Source organism: Sander vitreus, chromosome 9 (assembly GCF_031162955.1).
Source record: "Sander vitreus isolate 19-12246 chromosome 9, sanVit1, whole genome shotgun sequence".
NCBI classification, from domain to species: Eukaryota; Metazoa; Chordata; class Actinopteri; order Perciformes; family Percidae; genus Sander; species Sander vitreus.
The window spans coordinates 33,974,519-33,994,218 of record NC_135863.1 but is presented as its reverse complement, the minus strand read 5'-3'; the positions used below and the strand labels follow the sequence as shown (position 1 = coordinate 33,994,218).

The 19,700-nt window shown below is 41.9% G+C and overlaps 1 protein-coding gene across 1 annotated transcript; it reads left to right on the top strand.

Moving 5' to 3' along the window:
* The first annotated feature begins 3,616 nt into the window (after positions 1-3,616).
* On the top strand, positions 3,617-12,706 carry amotl2a (angiomotin like 2a). Its single transcript, XM_078259876.1, has 11 exons — positions 3,617-3,817; positions 4,572-5,364; positions 5,814-5,964; positions 6,490-6,634; positions 6,736-6,828; positions 8,680-8,975; positions 9,472-9,662; positions 9,770-9,871; positions 9,964-10,124; positions 10,415-10,594; positions 10,845-12,706. Exons 2-11 carry the CDS (start codon positions 4,646-4,648, stop codon positions 10,928-10,930), a joined length of 2,124 nt encoding a protein of 707 aa, XP_078116002.1. The 5' UTR covers positions 3,617-3,817; positions 4,572-4,645; the 3' UTR covers positions 10,931-12,706.
* Positions 12,707-19,700: the final 6,994 nt, after the last annotated feature.

Below are 19,700 nucleotides of genomic sequence, written 5' to 3'. Positions count from 1 at the left end.
CAAGTCTGCTGCTTTCAGGAATGACTCCTACCAAGCATCTGTGTATTCAGTTTTTACATTTTATGACCTATAGAAAATAGCTCTTTGCTGACATTTTAAAAATCACAAATCAACACACATCAGAATGAAGTTGGTCTGCCTCTGTATATTTAACTCACTTTATTTCCATAAGTTATTCATAGCTATTGTCTACAAAGTAAAGTTGTGCTTATGATTTAGGACAGCAGTGTTATTCATTAGAGAACCCCCCCCCCCAGTGGCTGCTGGTTGCCCTCCTGTCGTCCCCAGTGAAACAGCAGACTGGAGGCTCGGTCAGACCCCATGGACATGGTAATGTGAGGAATGCGGCCATTTCCTCCTTTACAGGAAAACAAAAGGAGCTGCTGAAGCGCCTAGCTTGTCCCACCTCACATAACAAGGCTGCCGCTCCCAGATCACAGTCTGCATTGTGTTAACCCAGTCAGCCCAAGCCCCGCCATTAACAGGTTCGAATGGCTGATCTTAAATGTCACTCCTGTTGGCAAATGTGTTTTCGAACTCTGAGGAGAAAAGTCTTACAGGATGTCTCTTTGACAAAGCGGGAATGTGCTAATATGGTGACCAACTTGGTGTAAAAGTTGCTGTTTGAATAGTTTAAATCTTTGACTTTCTTCCGTTGGGAAGGCATGTACTAAACAAGTGTTGGAAACCACGCCAGTGATCTCACCTGCCTCCCCTGAGAATCTGTCACCTGACTGCCAAACAACTCTCAGGAGAGAGAGGGAGCACATATAGTATATATACACATATCCCTTTTGTTTTGTCAGTGAATTTATGGGTTATGTAAATGGTTACCAAATAAACAGCTAAGCTAACATCACCTGACTCTAGCACCATAGTTATGTTCAGAAATGAGAGCAATATTAGTCTTTGCATCTAACTTTCTGCAAGAAAGCAATATGCAAAATGACCAACTATTCCATTAAGAGACAAATAGTTTCCTTCGGTTCTTTACTTGTTTTTACTTGATGTAAAATCATGTTTTGACAAAACAGCAGGAAATGATTTTGATATTTATAACCGTGTGAGTGGGATGAACACATGAATAATATTATGCTGGTTCTCACTAAAATTAATCACATTTCCAGGGAATGGAATCACACAGTCACACTTTCAGGTGTTTGACGAACTGGTGTGGTTCACAGAGTGGGAAAGAATAATGTCGACTTGTACCAGCACCGGCATTTATTTTGCGTGTCTGTGCTGTATTTTACCATTAACAGGACATATCTATATGCTGTATCAGAAATGATACACAAATAACACCCTGTGCATCAGTTTCTATATTTTCTAGTCAACCTACCAATCATCCACACCATACACAAACTATGTATTGACGGTATTGACATTTTTCCACGGTGCAAATAAAATGTGTGCGTCATGGTGCTCTCTGTGTAGCTGGAGATGACACAGTTCAACAGAGATACTACATGAGGTCCATTGAACTGGACTGAATGACGTAAGGGCTGACGTGTGGTGAATGTGGCCCATTGTTGCTGATACCTCTGTATAGTTTCATAGTAGAAATAAGTTGTATGAACTACATTTTTTCTTCAGTTATATAAAATCTTAAAAGGAATAGTTCAACATTTTGGGAAATACGCTTATTCACCTTCTTGAGTCAGATGAGAAGATGAATGCCACTGTTATATCTGTTAAATATGAAGCTACAGCCAATAGCAGGTTCCGGGTCTAATTTATGTCAGTTCAGGTGTCCTTGACATGAAAAAGTTTGTGAACTCGCTGACCAAACCGCCCTTAATTGACAGTTCACTTGTATGAAAAAAATAACAATATCCACTTTTAAATAATATATAAAGTGTTATACATTTGGAACATATTGGGAATGGATGACGGGGTATGTAAGTTCATCTGACAGGGCTGTGGGGGGGTACCTCAGACCAAAAAGGGTTGGAAAACCACTGCAGAACATCATAAAATCCTGATAAAATGGTACACAGTGCAACAACACAATGTGGGGTGTTGTAAACCTCTTTCTTATCTTGTCGACCCAGATGAATCATGAAATGGCAAAACCGGTAGATTCTTATCCGTTGCTGATGTAATCAGCATTCTTTAGCAACTGCTGACTTCAACTGCCATGCAAATCACCAGGTGTACGTTTACCTTTGAGTGTTTGAGATAAAGGAACCTGCAGTTTTTCTGTTGATGGACTACACCGCCTGAACATGGGGAGACTTGTTTACCCCCAACGACCTCCACCACCATTAGGATGATCCTTTTCAAAAGTCTGCAATCAATGACATTACTATCCAATACTGGCACCCAACCCCCACTGCCAGCTGATCCCATGGTGTCCATCTACATACGTGTGTGTGTGTGTGTGTGACTGTGAATGAAGCGTATAGCTGGTGCTAGTGGTGGAGGGGAGACCAGCAGATGGCAGGGCTGCCCCCGTCATGTCTGCTCTTTGGGGGAGAACAATGCATCTCTCAGAGCTCTTATTAAAGGAGGGGAAGGGGATTTCAGTCCACGGACAGCTGGCAGGCACCCGCCCCTCTCCCTCCATGTCCACACACAGACACACACTCTGCAATTAACTGGCACGGGCCATGGCTTAAATATTTACCAGGCACATGCAAACAAAAGGCTGTTCGAGAAATAATGATTAATCTGTGTCTCAATTATATGAAAGCACTTTTTTCATCACTGCCTAACTGTAGTAGTTCTAATACGACCCCGTCTATGTAGTCTAAATCATGTAAAGCAGGTAAAATCTGCCATGCAATACAATTATAATGAGGTCTCGGTTCACTATCACATCTTTTTTTTAATAATTGTTAGTGCTGATTATCAGTCAATTATGGGATTAGTCAATCTACAGAAGATTGATCAGCAACAATTTTGAAAATCCTTTTTTTCATCAAGTGATCATTTAGGACATTTATCAAGCAGAAATGTCAAGCAAGTTTTTTTCAGCTTCTCAAATGGGACAATTGGCTGTTTTTCAAACAAGGAGTTTGAATCCATCGCTGGGGGCTTCTGGGAATTTGAGGTGAGCATTTCCTGACATTTTATAGACTAAAAGATATAATAATAGATGAATTGATAATAAGAGAGAAAGAGCTAATGGCAACCATTATCATTTTACTACATGTTGCAATGAGAGACTGACACATTGTGTAGACAACAAAATGTCCCCCTGCTCTTGTATTTATGTATTTTTAAACACAGAAATCCTTAATCATTATCATACCTCTTACATTTGTATTTCAATAAAACATGTATGACAGTGAGTTAGTAACATTTTACTGCATTACATGATCTTTTCTCTTTCTTTCTTTTTTAATCTCCTGCAGCCTCAATAACATTCCTATGTTGCTCATAAAAGTGTAAGGACTTTAATCTTCTTTAACTGAGCAGCAGCAACTTCACATTCAACAAAAACAACAACACAGCTCTTTAACATAATACAAGCAGCCAGCTGAGACAGTGTGCTGCTGCTCTGAATCCAATTTTTGCTCCCCCCTTCCTCCTCCCCCTCTTCTCCCCCTTCCTCCTCCCACTGCCCCCCCGCTTTTGATCCCACAGGGACTTGGAGCCTTTACATTCCAGTCATTCCAGCCGCAGCGAACAATCGGCCCTCAGTATTTATCGGTGCGGCTCTCGGCTGCGCTCCGCTCAGTCTGCTGCTGCCCGTCGGCGTGCACACACGTATGGAGTGGAAGGAAACTTGTGGACCTTGTTGAATTTAGCGCAGACTACTGTGAGATTACGCCACCGTTAACTCTTTCCTTTGTGATGAGACTATAATTTGGTAAGTTTTACGTTTTGTTTCCCCTGTTTTGATCTCTCGGCCGGCCTGATGGGCACGGACTGTGTGCATGGCGCTGTGTTGACTGGTGGATTAATTATGTGAGTTTTCACGTTTTGTTTCAAGCTGAGTCCTGGTGGAAAAGTCCCATATATTTATTTATTCTATAGTGCACCTTTATTGAACTCCTGATTTCTAAAGATATACAAACATTCAACATTTAATAAATCTCACTAAGTTGAGTTTGTGTTCGATTAAAAGCCTCTCAGTAGGATTTTATAACATCAATTCCCACAATGCTTTTAGAGAACTTTTTTTTTATTTTATTTTTTTTTATAAAGATTAGACATTTTACATGTTACAGCAGGTTTCCTGTAGGCTCATAGTTTTGTGCTATAGCCTACATCATTGTATTTTATGTCAAATTTGGGAAATCAGTCTATTTGTTGTTTGTGTAAGTCTGTGGGATGTCTGGGATGTTTATAGTAACTGTATTAGTATTACACTTCTGTCTGGCTGGGGGAAGTTATGATTTTAAGTGTGTGGGCAATAAAACTGGATCTGCACTGACATCACTGGCAGGGGTATTTCCAGCTCATGCACTTGAATGTTGGCTTCTGCTTGTGGCTCCCAGCTGAAATACTACCATTAAAAATGATTGTGATGGACAATGGAGTTGGAGGAACCCTAAAAAAATACTTAGCTGATGAGATACAAATGCTAAATCTGATCAATATTATTATTATTTTTCCTTCAGATTTGTGATTTGTGAAGTGCCCAAAACTGCCACCTCGAGGCTGTTTTTTCCCCACTCATTCCCTACGGACTGAAATGAGAACCGCCGAAGGCTCATCTGGAACGGTCCTGCACCGTCTCATCCAAGAACAGCTTCGCTACGGGAACCTGACGGACACTCGCACACTTCTGGCTATCCAGCAGCAGGCCCTGCGTGGAGGCAGCGGCGGCGGGGGGGGCACAGGCAGTCCTCGCTCCTCTCTGGAGAGCCTGACTCAGGAGGAGTCCCAGTTCATCCAGATGTCAACAAGACAGGAGCCTCAAGGCCAGGAGCACCAGGGGGACTGCCTGCACTCTGAGAGCCAGGTGTGCCATCTGTACCAGCTCCATGGAGAAGAGCTGCCCACCTATGAGGAGGCAAAGGCCCACTCCCAGTACCGGATCTCCCAGAAGGAGCAGGAAGGGCCCAACGTGGACATAATTGGGAGTCACAGCGAGGGACAGTGGGATCTGAAAAGGGAGCATACTCGCTCCCTCAGTGACAGGCTCATGCAGCTTTCTCTGGAGAGGAACGGACCTAGAGACAGTCTGGCTATGAGCTCCTCGCACAGCTACCCACAGCTGTATAATAATAATAATATGACAAATGCTGTGGCACCTAACAGGCAAGAGGCCCAACAGTATGCCGAGCAGCGGGGGCCGCCCCCCGACTATCCTCTGTTTGCCAGACTTCCTGGATACATGCTCAGCCACTCCCAGGATCACGGACAGTTCTACAGAGACCCTCCTCCCCCCCTTTACTCACAGCATCACAGGTGATCACAACAGATAGAGGACACTATTTTCATTGTCGAGCAATCTGTCGGTTAGTTTCTCGATTCATCGATTAGTTGTTTGGTCTATAAAATGTCAGTGTATGGTAAAATAATGTTGATCAGTGATTCCCAAAGCCCAAGATGACGTCCTCAAATGTCTTGTTTTGTCCACAACTCAAAGATATTCAGTTTACTGTCACAGAGGAGAGAAGTGAAGAAACTAGGAGATATTCACATTTAAGAAGTTGTAGTTGGTGATTAATTTAATAGACAACTTATCAATTAATCTATTAATCTTTGCAGTTCTAGAGGACACTATGGATTTATAATTTAAATATCATATTTAGATAAAATGTAAACGGCTTCAGACACTGCTTTCATTCAGTATTTCCAAGGCCTTGTAGTTTTCACCAGTGTTGTAATGGATTACTCATGTCTCTCCTTGGCAGGTATGTGTCTGCTCAGTCCCAGGTGGCTCACAACAGCATCCCCGCAGCCTCCAGCGATAACTCTGCTCAGACCGACATGTTGATGCTGGAGAATGAGCGGCTCAGGAAGGAGCTGGAGGTCTACGTCGAGAAGGCCGCCAGGCTTCAGAAGGTGAGAGGAGAAGGTGGTGTGATGAACGGAGCCGTTGGCTCATAGAGGGTGTGGAAATCGTAAAACAATACTTCTCCTGTCAGTACATGTCAAGGTGATAAGTTGTCTGGCAGTTAAGGAAGACACACATGCGAGAGATCCCAGTGGTTGGTTCACTTTTCAACAATGTGCTCCACCAGTTAGATGTTGGTAGTCTTCTCTTCCTTCCAGCCCCTGGAATGCTTACAACACATCCCACCCCCTGTGTCTTTCAAACATGCTGGCATATTGCCATGAAAGGAAATAAATGCCTTGACACCTGGGACCCACAAGTGCTCACTCAGGAATGTTAATTCCCACTTTTCCATTGCACAAAGTGTTAAAAATCCATTTGCATGTTAGAAGTAAAAAAAGAAAAAAAAGGGCAGCATTTGTTAAAGATGACTAATTGGTCTTATTGATATTAACAGAAACATAAGTACGCAGTACAGACAATGAATGGGGATGCCTCTCCCAGAGACTGAACATCTCACATTTTCTTCCCAGTTGGAGTTGGAGATTCAAAGGATATCTGAAGCTTATGAGACTCTGATGAAAGGCTCTGCCAAGAGGGAAACTCTGGAGAAAACAATGAGGAATAAACTAGAGGCCGAGATTAAGAGGATGCATGACTTTAACAGAGACCTGAGAGGTATGTGCTGCTCATCCATCTGTTGGTAATGCACAGCCTGTTTTTAAATGTCACTCAATGTGTGTGTAACCATCATGTTTTGTTTGTTAATCTCTGTGCAGATCAGCTTGACTCAGCAACCAAACAGCGAGCGGCCAAGGAGGCTGAGTGTTCAGACCAGAGGCAGCATGTCTTCGTTAAACTGCTGGAGCAAAGTAAGTTTTTATCTGTGTCAGTCTTTTATTCTGAATGTCTTCTCATAGCACGGCTCATGACAGAAATGATTAAGGGAGACTTGAGGATATATCTGACTTCACAAATCACACTGCCCTATGTAGCACTTAACCATGAAAGGCAGGGAACTCAGTTTGGCAGGGATTGGTTTCCTCCTTCACTGAGGTGGTGACTTATAAAAGCTGTGGCTCGGCATGTCAGGACACAAACGGCTCCATCTCTAATGTTAAGAGTTGACACTTAGATGGAAGCCGTTTTTCATAGCTGCAGTAAATGTGGCCTGGATTCCAGGATTCTTTTAGGGGCCCCCCCCCCCCATGCTCAGTTTTGCATCACTGCTGACTTCCCTCCTCAAGGGGAACTAATGAGTGGGACTCCAAGGCGTCCAGGCCCAACTCAAGATGACCCCTGGCCAGCTCGCTCTACTAGTTAGGGCATACCTCACAGTTTAATCATGAACGGCCAGTTGTGAATATTTCTTTACTCCTTTTCTGTTCTGTTCAGTGCAAAGATGTGCTGTTGAGTACACCCATCTAACCCCAGCATACTAATCTTTTTATTTGCCAAATACCATTTTCAATTTGATACATTTGTCAAGGTTTTTCTGACAAATACCTTGCTTTTTATACTTTGTTGTAGCTACATAATCAGCCATACTGTTCTGGGTACTAGTGTACTTTTCTGGGTATTTTACACAGCCATATTTGAGCCATAAGACCAAGAACTATAAAGTCTGTCTGCTTTTCCTGGACGTAGTTATCTTAGAACAACAGGAGCAAAGCCACATTACATACATTATAAATACAATTACAATAGTGGGATGTGTCATGTTTATTTTTTTGGTTACAGCGACCACTTGAATTATGTTTTGAGCTGCTTGTTAACGTCCTTTCCCTAGAAGCATTCCAGAGCTTTTCCCAGTACAAAGCTATGCCTGTGTGCGTAAGTGGATAAGAGGAAGTCTGCATTCCCTCAACAGGCATGCACTCGTGTTGTGTAATCAAGCCTCTATTAAAAGTGGCACAACAGATAAACTGGCTTTTCTTTCTAAACGTTTTTTAGTAAAACATGACAAGACAAGACCTGGTGACAAATGGTCTGTCGTTGAATAACATGCCTTGATGGCTGTGTGTCTCTCGTTGGGTCACGTTCCATTCATCCTGACCCATCACTAGCCACTTAATTAGTGTTGATTTACTGTACAGTATACCCTTCTTTAGCATTAATTTGACCTCTTCCACAAGGCTGCTACTGTCCCAGGACAATCGGATAATAAGTCCCCAACCTCATACATTTCAGGAACATGTCACTGTTACTCTTTACAAGGGTTTGGCATTGTTTTGATTTTAACAGTTCTGATTCCAATTCCGGTTCTTATCGATTCTCGATTCCATTTCTTTGAGAGGTGGAGTTGAAACGGGTCACATGCTTATTTCACAGAAGATTATTTTTTGGGACTTTTCCCCTTATTTGATAGTGACAGTGGATAGACAGGAAAGGTGGGAGAGAGATGAGGATGACACGCAGCAAAGGGCAGCAGGTCAGACTCGAACCTGGACCGCTGCTAAGGACTCAGCCTACATGGGGCGCACACTCTTACTGGGGGAGCTAGAGGTCGAGAGTTTTATTTTGATTCACTGGTGATTTACAGCTTTACCAGCACCTGGAAGTACGATGGCCGCTGCGGAAACCAAAACTTGCGCGATGATCGGATTCGTAACGAAAACGATTCCAATAAAAAAACTTTTTGAAACAACTTCAAGTTGGAACCAGTTCTCGGTGCTCAATCACACTCTCTACCATCTTTTATTAACCTCTTTTTTTGCTCTTAGATGAAGAGCAGCAGCGGGAGCGTGAACAACTGGAGAGGCAGATACAGCACCTGCGTGTCTCCGGGGAGGAGGGCCAACGGAGACGGGAGCTGCTTGAGCAGGCCCTGGCCTCGACGCAGGCCCGCAACCGGCAGTTGGAGGAAGAACTGCAGAGGAAGAGAGCGTACGTAGAGAAGGTAGAACGGCTGCAGAGCGCGCTGGCTCAGCTGCAGGCGGCGTGCGAGAAGAGGGAGGCGCTGGAGCTGCGGCTGCGCACGCGACTGGAGCAGGAACTGAAAAGCCTCAGGGCACAACAGGTGAGGCAAAGAAGTACACACATCAACTTGTTTCTTTTGTCTGTAACTAAAAGGAATAGTTCAGCATTTTGAAACCTATGCTTATCTGCTTTGTTGTCGAGATTTAAATTAGAATATTGATACCACTCTCAGGTCTTTGTGCTAAATATGAAGCTAGAGCTGGGTGTTGATTAGCTTAGTTTAAATGCTGAAAGCTTGGGGAAACAGCCAGCATGGTTTGATCCTGCCAGCACCTCTAAATGGTCACAAATGTACACATCATAGCTTCTTTGTTTTATTCCATAAAAAACACTTTGAGGTGCTAGTTTTTTGTCTGTGGACAGAGCCAGGTTAGCAGTCAGTCTTTACACTAAGCTTAGCTAACCAGCTGCTGCTATGTAGCCTCATATGTAGTGTACAGATAGTTCTCACCTGACACTCGCCATGAAAACCACTAAGCTTATTTCCCAAAATGTCTTTGTTTCCTAATTTCAACAACGGTTGTCTATTATCTCAGTCTCAGAGACAGGCAGCTGATCCCATGGCTGCAGGACTGAGCTCCACGCTGCAGCAGCAGCAGCTGAGGGAGAAGGAGGAGCGTATTCTGGCCCTGGAGGCAGACATCACCAAGTGGGAGCAAAAGTACCTGGAGGAGAGCACCATGAGGCAGTTTGCAATGGATGCAGCTGCCACTGCTGCCACACAGAGGTACGACACAACATGGAGAAATACAGCAAGGAGGAAAACGTCTTTTAATTAGAAATGCATTGAAGTCGATGGATATTTTTTTTAACAGTCCTCTATTTACTTCTTAGGGATACAACCATCATCAATCATTCACCTTGTCATTCACCAAACAACAGTTTTAATGAAGACCTGCCTTTGGCGAGTCATAGACATCAGGAGATGGAGAACAGGTATACAACTTTCCACATTGTTGTTACATACTAGCCTATGCCTGCTTCTTTTGTTTGAATTTGTGATGTAATGGTGTCTTCCATGTGTTTAGGATCCGTGCCCTTCATGCTCAGCTCCTGGAGAAGGATGCTGTGATCAAAGTCATCCAGCAGCGCTCCAGATGGGAGCAGGGCAGGCTGGAGAGACAGGGGCTTCGTCTCGCCATGTCCGTCCCCTCTATCAGCACGGTGGCCAGCAGCACAGAGTCTAAAGGTGAGTACAAGATGGTTGCCCCCATGCTTCATGCAACACTGAGGAATTTTGAATCTGTAATGACGCATGTTAAGCGACAACTGATAGACTGGTCAGTGTCGCCAGACAGAATGTGCACTTCCTAAAAAAAAGAATGAAGTAGGAGACAACCTACATATCATCTCTCACTCCAGAATAGCCCAACCCAGAATAGTCATGGGAAGAACTCCGCAGGGTAGATGTTCAGTAGTGTGTGAATGTGGATGCAAGTGGGTAATTAAGCAGCCTCCTCTCTTTGTCTGCATTCGTAGGAAAGAGCCTCTCAGATGACCAGACAGGTGCTGCTGCGCTGCAACCCCGACCCCGCGTGGGGCCCAGGGCCCCGAGCCGAGACTCCAGCACCCAAAGTGACGAAGTCCCGCAGGAGCAAGAGCTCACAGCAGAGCCTGGAACACTGAAGACGTCTGAGATGAGGTCAAGAGCTACCACTGGTGGGTTTATTCTTTTGTTAAGCATTTGACACCCAATCACCACCACACAAACTACTGCTCTGTTCCTTTTAACAGATCTTTGTTCTATTTGACCACTATTTAAAGTGTAACTAGACCCTGGATTAGTACAGACTAGGGATGTACTGTTGATACTAATAACTGATACTGCTACTTAGGCAGCATTGCAGTTGTATTTTCTTTAGCATGCCAAGGTTGTTTTTCTAATCTGCTAATTTTATCTTCACTGTAGACACCTCGGCAGAGCCAAAGGCGCCCCTCAAGACATTCAAGAGCATCAACAGCTCAGATGGAGAGGTGGTTGAAATCCTCATTTAAGGGCTCACTATAGCTGATATGACTGTACAGTGACAGCCAGTGATGTCTTTTGGCCGAGGTGTTCACCTACACCAACATGCAGAGTCCAAGATGTGGCACAGTTTGGAGAGGAGAGCTGAGCTTTCCTTCTAATGGACAGTTCACAAACGTTGACACTTTCAGAATAGAAAGAGTCAGAATTCTCCAAGGTACCTGGACAGTATTCTGCATTGTGATAGGAACTGGGCTGCTGGTTGTGCATATACATTGGTTGTGTTTGTTAGTTTTTTACTTATGTATTGTATTTATATTTATATATGCTGCTCATTTTGTGATGTTACTCTTATGTTTGGGGGGTGAGTAGAACAACGATTACTAGCCTAGCCTTCTCCACTTAAATTATATACAGTTATACTCACTTGTCAAGTTAAGCGCGTACCCCTTCTTTATTTTGTTTGGTTTATTTAAAATTTCCTTTATCAATCCTATTATCATGCCCTTTGAATGTAATGGGGATATTTATAATATGAGCATTCTCTTTGTTTTAATGCCATGTTTGGGGATTATTCTGTTTAACAGAATGACTCAAATATAAATCAGCAGTTGCTCCTCTCTTTAAAATACATTTGGGGCCCTGTTCACAGCTCAGAAGAAGATTTAGAAACTTTGAATGCAGAGCCTGCAGAACGTCTGCTCATTTCCCTCTTTAAAAAGCCTACGAGGATTGACAGTGTTTCACGGGGGGGGGTCTAATTTTCCAGATCCTGGGTTAATGTTCGGGGCCTCAGATGGCGACGGTCCAGCATTTCGCTCCGCTGTGTCCACTGACACGCTGGAGCTAATCTTCTCACATTCCCTCGCTCAGGGAATGCTCCCGTTAAAGAAAAAGGCTATCTAAAGTCTGACCCCTCGCCCTTGTTAAAATGGCACGCATTCTCCACATGATTCTCTTTCTGGGGCAGGTTATTTCGTCTTAGTCGTGGTGGCTGGTTCTACCATGGGCATAGAAATGGTCAACTATAATTGACCTGCATTTGCTACTCTATTTGTTGTCCCCATCACTGTGTTATATTCAGCTGTGTTTTCTCCACTGCTCAAGTATCTCACATTTCTGAGTGGACTATGTCCTTAACATGGAATCTTCTATTTATTTCTCCCTGCATAGTGTAGGATTACTGAACACTGCTGAATGTAGACTCCTGTTTTCCAGGACTATGTGTTGTATTTAACTGGAATGTGCACAACTCAGATTTGTTCTACTCCTTTTAGAGGGGCATACCCCTAAGCTAATATATTATCCTTCAGTTTTGAATTCCTGCATTGTCAGGTTCCACCTTGATAACATCATCAACAGGAGTAGTGTTTGAAAGCCCACAAATTGCATGGGAATTCTCACATTTGACTGGTATTCCCCTTCAAGCTTTTTCATCATATTTCCTCCCACAGTGTGTTTGCTGGTCAATGCAGTGTGTCAGTTTGAGTTAATGCCTACTTCACTTGTTTGGAATGTGTTTACATGAATGGCTATCTGAAGTGACATATGTTAATATATATATTGTATTTTTGTTTCATTTATGTAATTTTTTTTTTTCTGGTGCCAAAGATGTACTCTACGTTTTAAGTTATAACTGATGACAAATACAAAAGGTCCTGTTTAAGGTACCTTGCTTCAGCTGGTTGATCCGTTTTGATGTTGCTGTGAACATTTGTAAAGGAAACATTTGTATGTATGCCTTAACATTTCACTATAATAGATTAAAACTCCTAATATATGTCTGATAAAAGTTGTTCTGTTTTGATGTGTTGCACTGGTTTAATACAGTATGCACTGGATTGATTACACAAACCCTACTGAAAGACTGAGGTAGGGTTAAAGACCCCCATTAAGACCATCACGGTTTGGTTTTTTCACTACCAACCTTCAGCTATGGTCCATCTTGATCAATAAGATAAATTAAGTGACGTGCTAAAACACAACAACAATAACATGCAGTTGCATATTGTTTCATTTCTTAAATTCTTAAATTTCAGAATATTTTGGCCTTACAGCGAGATAAAAAAGGTTTGTTGCTTTACTGCTGACATTTGAGTGATCTATTGGAACATACGCCACAGTATTCAGAACTTGGCATAGTTGATTATTATAACTTCAGAATTCAGTTAATCTAAAACTAGTCTCTCATTGCCAGACCTTCCTCCACAGTGCTGCAGAGGAGGGTCTGGCTAGTCCAACCAGCATTCCGGGATGGCAAGCAAACCTGCTCTGATTTATTGGCATTTCTTTAAGCCAATCACAATCGTCATGGGCGGAGCTAAGCACCGGATAGAGCCGACATGCTAAATAGTCTCAGGAAGGAACTTGTTTTGGTGGGACATGTGGACGTTCAAAAGTAGTTTTAGTCGTGCGAGAGAAAACTCAGACTGGACAGATAGTCTAGCTAGCTGTCTGGATTTACCCTGCAGAGATCTGAGGAGCAGTTAACCATAGTCCTCACAAATCCACCGGAGGTTAGAGCGCCAACACAAAGGAAGCTTCTGGAGAGTGCTCTTGATCTTATAGTTCACTCTCACAGTTCACTTTCATCAACCTTGTTTCTGTTTCAACAGGCAGCTGTTAAGAAGAAAGCTAAATAACCCACCTGCCCAGCACCAAATGGAAGGGGTGGGTTACCATCTAGACACAACCTTTTCTCTCTGGACCTGGTGGAGACCAAAAACATAGCATTTATTTGAAGTCATTTTTTCTGGCTTCGCTGTACTTTAAGCTAACACCTTTAAGGTCCCTAAGGATGATATGTGTGTTTACAGTTGGTTACGCTGTCCCCGCTATACTGAAAAAAAAGTGTAACTGGAGTTTGGCAGTTTTATTTTGGTGACGTTCAAAAACAGTTCTAGTGAAAATGAATGAGAAACATTAGAACACTTGACTGCAGCATTACTCGGAATAATAAAAAAATCCTGACTGAAAACTGAAAGTAGTAATTTGATAGTATGAAGCTCAGGTTTGTGAGGAACCCATTATCGTTATCTTTTGGTGAGACATAACCTTTGCACCATTTGTGACAATACTTTGACATTTCTTTAGAGAGATGGACTCCGCAAATCAAGAGCTCAATCTTTTTGTCTAACTGCTAATGTTCCAAGACTTAACTAAATACTCCACATCGATCCTGCATGTTTTAGTTTTTTTTAACCATGAACACAATACCTTCATGACATTTACCCCTCATCTGACTCACACAATATTGTCCTCATAGTCTGTTTTCCATTATTCCTCAAGCAAACAAGTCTCTCATGACAGACAAACATAAGTAGCGTTGTGCTGTGAGCTGTACTTTACAGTCTTTACACCAGATCCTGAGCAAATGTATAAATACTTGGAATTTCAGCAAGTCTCATCATAAACAGAAGATCTCATTTCACATAACGTAAAATTTCAATGAACTGTTCTACTGACTGCGACAAAGCATACATTTTGAGAATATATTTATATGAGCATGTCACATTTTATGCTAATTGTAATGTATTGCTCCTCGGGAAGTTCATTTTTAATGTGTATGATCTGTCTAGTAGATTTCCATTGAGCTAATACAGCCGTTAAATACAAAGATTCCCCTGTACACCTTTTAATGTAAATATTTTTGCCTTCCATGTTCCCCCTGGTGAGCTTGGAATGGCATTCCATAGATGCCACACATTTTCCTCCTGCTGCCTTTACTTGTTGAAGCTGAGTGCCACTTTTCTCAGCTCAGAAGGGCTGCAATAATAAATCTCCATCTGCTAAATGCCTTTTATTCAGCTGGGACACATGTAGCACCTTGGGGTCTGTGATATACATTATTATTATATTATATATTATTTTGGTCCCGTTTGTGCTCAGACAGATCACATTTCAGATTTAATTCTGTCACTGATGTCCGTACATGTAAGACAAGAGCCCCCCACCAAACTTTGAGAGATGTAAGGGGGATCTGTAGGTGAAAGGTTATGATGACCTGACTCCAGGCAGGGCCAAGTTTGAACAGCTTCCCAGGACGAGAATCATTCCTGAGGATGCTCAAGTGTCCTAAAAGAAAAAAAAGAATCAATCCTACGTATGTGTGCATTCCACACACATCTGGAGTCCTATGGAGTTATATTCCTATCTTTATTCAAGAGCGCATTATTTCAATTTGAGAGCATTTCTCACTAATATTACGTTCAGATGTTGTAATAATTTCCCTCAAAACCTTGCTCTCACACTCAAATAGTCACTGCTCACACTTGGATTTGCTGCGCTGGTGCTCAAACTTTCTCCTTGCACTCAGGCTGATTCTGCGCCCTTGCAAATCTTCTCCTCTCAGATTTTTCCTGCACTCTCGGATTGTTTGTGTGATGCAGCATTGGTCGAGCCCTTCAGCGTCAACTGGAAGAAAAGAAAAGAAAATGCTTGTTTCTTTTCTGCTCAGTTTGCTTTGTATTCATAAAAAAAAAAAAAAAAACTGCTATTTAAGGAGCACATCAATTCTAGATCTGTTTTTATTATAGTAATAAAATTGTACTTAACATTACAACGTTTTATACAGACTGATATGAATCCATAATTTTCAAACTAATGTTATATGAAGGAATGAAGACTAAATTCTGATGAACAACACACAACAGTGATCAAAAACGGACACAAACAATCCAGTTTCTGGTGTTCTTTCAGTTATATTACAGTTTAGGTTTTACTATTGGCTGACATGAAATTAGCCAAATCCCCAGGAACAAGGTTAACCAAACGAGGAAAAAATACAAAGTGGGGTTATTAAATACCAGTTGTAAATACACACGTACTGTCCGTCATATGTCGTTCAATCTAGCTAGCTAAACTACCAGGATAAAGAAAAGCTATTTGTTTACGGACATCAAGCTAGGCTAGCTATGGCTAGCGCCATATGCTATGTGCTACATTTATGTTACTCACCCTCGTAGTTGAGGACCTAACTTGATATGTCCCACTTCAAAGCTTTCTCCCGTTTCCTGATGGGTGCAGGTGAAAGAGCGTCGACCATTCTGTGCACATTATTGACATATACTAATAATAAAGCGATGGACGGCGGGGGTAAATAACCTTGGGTTACAGACCCATGGTTACAGAGGAGCCGTCCACAACGGATGTTCTAACATAAAACAAACGCACCCTCAACGGGGCAGGGGTCATTTCATTGGTCAACACTACAGCTGGCATTCTATTGGTTGCTGAATTTTGATAGGGTTGTCACACAAACAATCCGAGAGTGCAGGAAAAATCCGAGAGGAGAAGATTTGCAAGCGCGCAGAATCAGCCTGAGTGCAAGGAGAAAGTTTGAGCACCAGCGCAGCAAATCCAAGTGTGAGCAGTGACTATTTGAGTGTGAGAGCAAGGTTTTGAGGGAAATTATTACAACATCTGAACTTAATATTAGTGAGAAATGCTCTCAAATTGAAATAATGCGCTCTTGAATAAAGATAGGAATAAGAGTAGGATAACTCCATAGAGTCCTGCAGGAATGACTGTTGCATATATCATGATGATTTCACCACTTTGATGACTGCTATTCCCTGCTACGCTCTGCAGTGCCCTGCTATGCCCTGCTACATCCTGCTAGGTCCTGCTATTCCCTGCTACGCTCTGCAGTGCCCTGCTATGCCCTGCTACATCCTGCTACACCCTGTAACGCCCTGCAGTGCCCTGCTACAACATGAATTACTACGACTACCATTTGTAGTCACTGTTCCATTATCTTTATTGTGACTATTATTGCCACTGTTCATCACATCCCCAACCGACACCGTCAGACACCACCTACCAAGAGTCTGGGTCTGTCCCAGGTTTCTTCCTAAAAGGGAGTTTTCCTCACCACTGTCGTACTAAATGCTTGCTCTTGTGGGAATTACTGGAATTGTTGGGACTTTATAAATTATAGTGTGGTTTAGACCTACTCTATCTGTAAAGTGTCTTGAGATAACTCTTGTTATGATTTGATACTATAAATAACATTGAATTGAATTTATTTAGTTTGCTTTGCATATATTTGTCTTGCCTCTACAGTTATTGCACTTTCAAAGCCATGCATCATTTGTATCATAATGTGAGTAAATCAATGTGTCTGGCAGCAATAGAGGGGACAATTGGTAACAAATCATCTGTCTCCTTTCAGAGGCTTTGGAACACATTTTGCACTAAAAGCCTGTGCAAAATACTTGGAAAAATAACTGTGGAGCTCTGTGTTTTGCATTAATTTCCATGGAGATTCCAAAACTTCCTGCCTACAGCAGTCATGGAATGTGCCCCCACCCCCTTAACTTTTCCACATAAATCAGGGCATCGTCCTCTAATTTTAGGGCTGTTACTGAGACATGATGAAGCAAACCTCTTAGTTAGCAGACTACTTGCAACAAATTCTTAGGGCCATGTCAAATTCAACATTATGTGGCTGGTTGGCCAAAGGTATGAAGGTGTTTTGCTTTGGGTGTTGACTTTAGCTGAGCAGCAGCAAGAGCACCACACCTGTTCTGCTCCTCTGCCACCCCCTTCAACCACTTCACTCTTATAACTCTTTCACACCACCTACCAGTGTTGGGCTAGGGTTGTCTGATCAGGGTTCAACCCACCTTTTGGAAATTCAAACCAAGCCAGTCTACACGGGTATATCCCTGGACATGACATCAGAGATCACCTGGGTCAACCCGGGAGCAACGCATAACAATTACCTTAAGTGCTAAAAAAATGGGCAGGGCTTTACACATCATATTCAGTGAACAGCTAACATCACATACTCCCATCCAGCTGTACACCAGAAGAACTAATGTTTTGTAGCTACTTGAATCTGTCATTGTATAGTAGGGAGAGCTAAATAAAGCTTATGATTGTTTCGCAGTGATTATGTTCCAAAGCGCAAATAAATAACCATCAAACACTTATCAGATGATTTTGTGCAGAGTGATTTCTCCTCCTCTGCATATTTCTTGCAGCTGCTGGAAAAGGAGGCAGACTAGTGAACATCCAGGCACTCACTGTCAGCTATGTAAAAAAAACTAATGTATGTGAAAACAATTACCCCTTTTGAAAAGAAAATGACATTGTCAAAAGCCATGTCATTTTGATGAACAAAATTCTTCACTTGCAATTTGTTAAAGGGGCTGTACTCGATAGTCAGAAAAAACATGGTCTGGGATTGCCTCCACACAGCTCTCGTGAATTGTTCCCCGACTCGTCAAATACCGACACATTATCGTCGCTATCAAAACAAAGAACAGAGAACCTCAAATGATATCACACACAGAGGGAGGGTGACTTCATTCTCTGCTCAGGACGCCATTACTCCACTATACATAGCAAATATTTGTTTACTGCTATATTAGTGTTCTGAATATCAAGTAAGTATGTTTGTCAGTGTCGGGGTACCTACCTGCTCTTTAACCTGATATAGATATATAACCTGTATAGATTTATGTGTAGGGTATCTGAGTCAAAAAATGACTTGATCACTGTTTTAGCTAACCCTGTACGCAGTTCTGTCAGATTTTCTTCCAGACTGTGGAACCATTGGCGAACATGTCTGTATGTCAGACACTGAACATTGTGGAAGGTTTTGTATTTTTGTATTTTATGTTATACTCTGTGTGTTTTTTATTGTGATATGGATCCCCCTGGGTCTGAAATAAAGTTTATAAAAGAAAAGTACAGCCCCTTTAAAAAAGACTTGGACTTGCCCTCAGGGACTTGAAACTTGATTTGGACTTGTTGATAGGTTCCAAGCACTATTCAATAAGATAAGATAGATTTCATTGATCCCACACTGGGGAAGTTCCCTCGTTAGAGCAGCTCAAATACAACCCAACAGATAAGAATATACACATTAAATAGAAATAGAAGTTAGAAATAGAATTTGCTTCACTTGTACACTGTGTAACCTCTAACCCTGTCCTTAGAATCTAATCTCAACCTACTGTACGTCTGGCCCTTACTGTTTTTACATTTTAGCCAACAAAACATTTAGGACAGTGTTCTTTATGAAACATGCATGAGGCGCCATGTTCACCATGGCTGTGTGGCTGTTAACAGTCCCGGACTGCCAGTGGTTCCCAATGAATCAACTGTACAACCTGGAAAGACTGATTCACTGTAGGAAAGGAGTGGGTGCATCATGAGTCAAATGTTGTGTGTCTAAAGCAACGCAGACACACGGTGGAAGATGATCTCCAGGCTAAATGAAGACAATGGCAACTGAGTCAGTGGTAAAGAACAGACACTGTGTAGCCAGGTGCAAGCTAGTTACCTGTGAAAAGTTATTTTATTTATGTATACAATGCCAATGAGTAATTAACAACATAGACGAAACAGTAAGTGGAACATTGGTGTGTTTAATGGCAATGATCATACGATAGAATTCATAATAATAAGATTAAAGGATGGGTAAGTCAGCATAACAGAAATTCCTCCATCAGCAGACATATTTTAATACTCGTCACATTAGTTTAGTCTCAGCGTGCCTCGCTCTGTGCAATTTAACCAACCTTTGCAAAGTAATTATTGGCATTTCCCTATTCTTTGTGAAGATGAATTGCATGAGATGAGTTTCATGACAACACACATTATTTTCTTACGTAGTCAGCAATTATATCCAAAGAATTCTTATCATTATATAAGATCTGTGACTAAAAAAAAGATGTTTTAATATCTGTAGTTGAAAAAAAATCAAGCTACTCTTCCATGACAATGTCTTGAAAGGCAGTGAAAAATCCATCTTAGTAAAGTTGAAATGTAGATGTTTTTTTTTCAAAA